Below are 5,617 nucleotides of genomic sequence, written 5' to 3' on the forward strand. Positions count from 1 at the left end.
CTTAATATTTGTTGTTTGGTTATCAGGAGTTTGTAACATTATTAAAATATTCCTGATTCTGATTCTGATTAAATAAATAAAAGTATAGATTAGTGGAAATATAGGCTATAGACATAGGGCTATAATATAATATAAAGTATATACTGTAAGTAAATAAATAATATAGGAAAAATACAAGATAAAATGAAAATAATAATAGCATATAAAAAGAGTTGTATGAACACTATATACAGCTTTTTTTATACATATATATTATTTATATTTTTATATGTGACTGATATGGAACAGCAGGAGGTAGTGGCATGGTGTAAAAATTCAGAATATATAAAATAATCAATAACAAAACATAACCATTAATTATAGGGCTGCACGATATTTTGATATTATTTTCATAATTTTTTGATAAAGGTAAAATGTGTGACAGAACAGCATTTTAATGAAGTAATGTAGTTCTGAAGAGATGCTCTGGCCTTCAAATTACCGCCACCTGCTGGACTGGAGTGTGGAGCAGCAGCTTGGCAGGAAATAAATAAATAAAAACAAGCTAAATTCTCTCTATTATCATCTATTTATCTCTCTTGTTATTTTTAAATAATATATAAAGACATTTAATGCCATCATGTGTATACTAAAGGCTGTTAGGGGTTTCTTGGCCCCAATGACAGAATATCCAGTATGAAGGAATCAATCAACAATATAAGAGTAAAAACAGAACTTATATTTTAAAAGAGTTATATAATAAACTGATAAAATACTCCTTAGTGTTTTGTCCTGTTAAAAAGAGTTAGTTGTGGGTTATTAATGCTTTGTTATAGAAGGATACGCAGTTGGTTAATGGAGCCAGTATGACAGTATGTGAAACATCCAGATCACACAGGAAATTAAAACCGGTTCATCTGGTGTGTCACCCAGCACTACACCACGTTACTAAATACAGAGTTCCATATAACTGCTAAAGACAGTGACAATTATCGTGGCTGCAGGTGAATTTATCACCAAGATAAATCAAAGAACATCCAGTAAAACTGCATTTCACACCAGCTGGAGCTCCAGTCCAGAGCTGATTATGCTGCCATCTCCTGGTACTCCGGATTATCACAACAGCTCAAAATCAAACTACAAAAGGCTCAAAATAAACCGATATGAATTATATTAAATCATATTAAAAGTTGATCCAGCTACACTTCTTTCACTGGTTTTATCACCTCAACCACAGCAGCTTCTCTCCTTTGGCTTCCTGTTTGTTTTAGAACTGATTTTAAGATTTAATTGATCCTGAATTCACTACATCAAAACTGTTTCAAATGTTTATTGAGGAAGTATGAGTTAGTGATTTTTGTGTACGTGCATATCATTTTGGACTTTGCTTTAGTAGATTGTAAAACTGAGGAAGTAACAGCACAGGACACAGTTGCCACCAGGTGGTACTAAAGTGTTATTACACAGGACAAGAAAACTCCCCCAAAGTCACTCTGTCCTCTTTATGCTCAGACTATGAAATATAATTAGGAATTATAAACAGCAACTCGAACCTGCAGGCCCCTCTTTGGGCAGCCCTGCTTTAGAAGATACTTCAGTTTAAAGAAGAAATCATAAAACTCTTAAAGTATCGTATATTAATGTCTCTGCTGTTAGCTCTGTAGTAAACACCTCTGGGTTGTAAACAGGGGTGTGATTTCCTCTGAAATCTGATTGGCCACGTCTATCAGAAGCCGTAGGGCGGAGTGAACATACTGTATCATATAAAACTGGATGACCTAACACGTTACTGGTACCAACCATCCACATATATAAAGATGGAAGACATAACAGATCAATAACAGATCTCCAAAAGTGAAGCAAAAACAACTCTATGGCCCCCTGGTGGCTGACTGCAGTATAGGTATCAAAAACATTTTTCCTAAAGATGGTTTCTGTCATTTTAGGTTCTTATCACACTGATGTTTGTTAAAGAGTTCATTTTTCTGATCAGTTTAGTTTTAATTAGTAATTTGAAGCTATAAAAATTTCACATCATAATTGACAGCTGAGCCTGGCTCATGATTGGGTCAGCTGGGCGTATGGGTGGGACTTCGAAACTTCTGACCTCCGAGATATCTGAATGAATTTGGGGTCTATGGGTAGCCACATGTCTCCGCTTTGCAGACGTTCCCACTTTATGCTAATCCCATGCAGTTTTGGGGAAAAACCATGTGATATAAATGTGTTATTTTCACCTAGTTTATTTAAATATTTCTGCATACTGGGATAAACAGTATTGGAATTTTGTAAACTGGGAGTGATGGAAAGCTGAGATGAATAAATCAGTGCCCCCCCACAGTCAGTAAAGTCTGGAAACGCCCCTGGTTGTAAGTGAACAGATACTGTGTGGGATGTTTGCAGGGCTATTGCTCTGGATTGCATTTGATCAGCAGATATCTGTGCGGTTGAGGAGCTTTTTGGACTCTGGATGTCATTTGTGACAGATTCTGTTTGAAAAGACTCAGCTGGAGAGAAATGAGAGAGTTTGAATGATGAATCCCAATGCAGCTGCATGAAATCAACTCATCTAATTCTGAGAAAAGAGGCTCCACAAAGAGACGTCCTGCTGTGATATGTGTCATATTCAAAGATAAAATGAGGCCATTGATTTGTTAGTCTCTCATCAAACCAGCTGCTTATCCAGCAACATGGAAGGAAACATTTAAATAAATTTATATTTTTTTCTAAAAATACTTCATCTTATTCTGTATTTGCAGAGACCATGTACACAATCATAGTTTCATTCTGATTCTAATCAACTGAATGAAGATATTCTTGCAGGTTTTTATGCAGTTTAGGTCTAACAAATGGAAAATGAAAAGTTTGTTGTTGTTTAAATAAAAAGCATAATTCCAGTGGCATTATTTGACTTTACATTAAATATTACTGTTTAATGTTGTAAATCTAGAGTTCACTGTAAAGAAACATGGAAATATCAATTAAAAATCCTTTCAGATTCAGAGATAAAATTAGTGATATTAGTTGTTTTTTTTATTTTTTATGTTTTTAAGTGTTTTTTTTAATAATTGAGAAGATAGTAGGAAAACCGGAGCAACTGGAGAAAACCTGTACAAACATATGCTAAGCCACCATGCTGCCAAAATAATTTTGCTCAAAAGTTACATGCAAAGGGTCTCAAAGGGCTTTACAGGTGCCCTTTGAGACACTGCACGTCCAGCCTAAACTCTCTAAGAAGACAAGGAAAAACTCCATGTAAGGGAAGAAACCTTGGAAGAGGCAGTTCCAAGAGAGATCCCCTGCCACTGCATCTCCAGCTTGCTCCGAATTTGTAGTTGGGTGGCCATTAGAGCGTTATTTAGCTCAGCAATCTTGGTCAGGGCCATGCCGTGTTCTTCACGACCTTCCTTTTCCCTCCGAAGCTCTTCCTCAAGCTGCTGTGCTCGACAAAGAGCTGCAGCTTCTCTGGCCTTTTTTGCCAAAAGCTCCAGCTCCAGTTGAGAATTATTTGGATTACTTAAAAATTGTATCCGATTACATCTTTAAAGTTGTTAAATTGTTAAAGTTGTGTGGGCAGCTAGCTGTTTGATTAGTTTCAATGGAAATTCTCCACACAAGCGGCCATCTTGAATTAAGAGTGTTTACATGTGGTTTCCATGGTGAGGAGGGACATTCTAGAATACAAACACTCCATTCCGCTTCCTTTGATACGTCATCAAAGGACACATTCTAGAACACAAACATTCAGTTTCCTTTGATGTGCCATCAAAGGACACATTCTAAAATCTTATGAATATCCAAGAACCTGAGTCAGAACAGTTCACACATCGAAAGATACACAGCGAACACGTCGAGTTTTCCTGTCAAGTTTTCTCGTCAAAGTTTTCTCGTCAAGTTTTCTTGTCAAGTTTTAACATAAAGTTTTAACGATGGAAAACCCAGAAAGTCCTAACCCAACCAAGGCACAGCCTAGATTTCGCATCCTCAAAAGAAAACCTGAGGATGCACAGAAGAAGGGAGCTACACCCCAAGTGGCTCCATTAAAAGAGCTGCAGCGGCCTGCCACACCAAAGCAAACTCGTGCTAAGCACCTGGTCTGCAGGGTCGGTGCACCTATAATGGATGTGAAAATACCATCACCCTACATCACAGACATAGATTTTGTGAGGGGACCTGTCCAGAACAAAACACTCTGGACACCACAGTCAACATATGGCGCCCCTCCGAGTCAACACACAAGTCAGATGAAGGACTTTGAAAGGGGCCCCGTCCAGCACAAAAAGCTGTGGACGGCACCTCGCCCCCATCATGCACCTGCCAAACAACTTCCAGCTGGCAGGGTCCAGGCCTGTCAGAGGGTTGAGGAATCCCCTCAGCAGGCCACCAAAGAACCACAGCACACCACCAAAGAACCACAGCACACTGCCGAGCTTACGGCAATGAATGAGGGCTTAGCATCTCTGTTGAAGCAGTTACAGAAAACAGAGGGCAAGGCCAGTGGTGGACTGGCTCCCCCTCAGGAGGGCATGATTTGCATCTCTGAGCTCCAGTTACATGAGCTCACTGAGCGTAAGGCGGATTTAGAAGCAGAGGTCGAGCAGTTGAAGATCATGCTCGGAAGCAGCAAGGCTCTAAATGAAGATGCAGAGCTCAAGAAGCTGAACACGATTGCAGAGCTGGAGCTGGAGCTTTCGGCAAAAAAGGCCGGAGAAGCTGAAGCCCTTTCTCGAGCACAGCAGCTCGAGGAAGAACTTCAAAGGGAAAAGGAAGGTCGTAAAGAATGCGACGTGGCCTTGGCCAAGGTTTCAGAGCACAACAATGCTCTGATGGTTGCCCAGCTCCAGGGGCAGAGTGAGCTGGAGAAGAAACAGCTGCAGTGGCAGGAGGAGAGGTCCACCCTGCAGGCTCTGCATCGTGAGGCTGAACTGAAGAAGTCCAGTCAGCTCGAGGAACAGGAGCTGGAGCTTTCAACAAAGAAGGCTGAAGAAGCCAAAGCTCTTTGCAGAGCACAGCAGCTTGAGGAAGAGCTTCAGAGGGAAAAGAAAGAATGTGAAGAACGCGACATGGCCCTAACCAAGATTACTGAACAAAACAACGCTCTAATGGCCACCCAACTACAAATGCAGAGCGAGCTGGAGAAACAGCAGCTGCAGTGGCAGGAGGAGAGGTCCACCCTCCTGCAGTCGTTCGTCAGCATCCAGCAGACACTGCAGGAGGAGCAGAAAAAGTGGGAGGACCTCCAGGAAATGCTGAAATTGGCAGAGAAAAAGCCAAAGAAGCCTTCCATGTGGAGAAGATTCCTCCGCTTGTTCAAATGAGCAGCCGGACAATCAGCCACCATCAACCTCCTGCCCCCAACTCCCTCCACCACTACCCTTTTGCTCTGCCAGCCATCTGTGAAGAGGGGATCTCTCTTCGAATTGCCTCTTCCAAGGTTTCTCCCCTTAGGTGGAGTTTTTCCTTGTCTTCCTAGAGAGTTTAGGCTGGACGTGCAGTGTCTCAAAGGGCACCTGTAAAGCCCTTTGAGACACTGCACATAACTTTTGAGCAAAATTATTTTGGCAGCATGGTGGCTTAGCATATGTTTGTACAGGTTTTCTCCGGGGTGCTCCGGTTTTCCTACTATCTTCTCAATGAT

At 40.9% G+C, this 5,617-nt stretch overlaps 1 protein-coding gene across 1 annotated transcript; it reads left to right on the forward strand.

Annotated features, from left to right (window-relative positions):
- The first annotated feature begins 3,908 nt into the window (after positions 1 to 3,908).
- On the forward strand, positions 3,909 to 5,297 carry LOC118332924 (zinc finger protein 853-like). Its single transcript, XM_035668361.1, has one exon. It carries the CDS (start codon positions 3,909 to 3,911, stop codon positions 5,295 to 5,297), a length of 1,389 nt encoding a protein of 462 aa, XP_035524254.1.
- The last annotated feature ends 320 nt before the right edge of the window (positions 5,298 to 5,617 follow it).

The sequence above is a fragment of the Morone saxatilis genome, unplaced genomic scaffold (assembly GCF_004916995.1).
Source record: "Morone saxatilis isolate NCDOM2014 unplaced genomic scaffold, NCSU_SB_2.0 Contig21, whole genome shotgun sequence".
Lineage (NCBI taxonomy): Eukaryota > Metazoa > Chordata > Actinopteri > Moronidae > Morone > Morone saxatilis.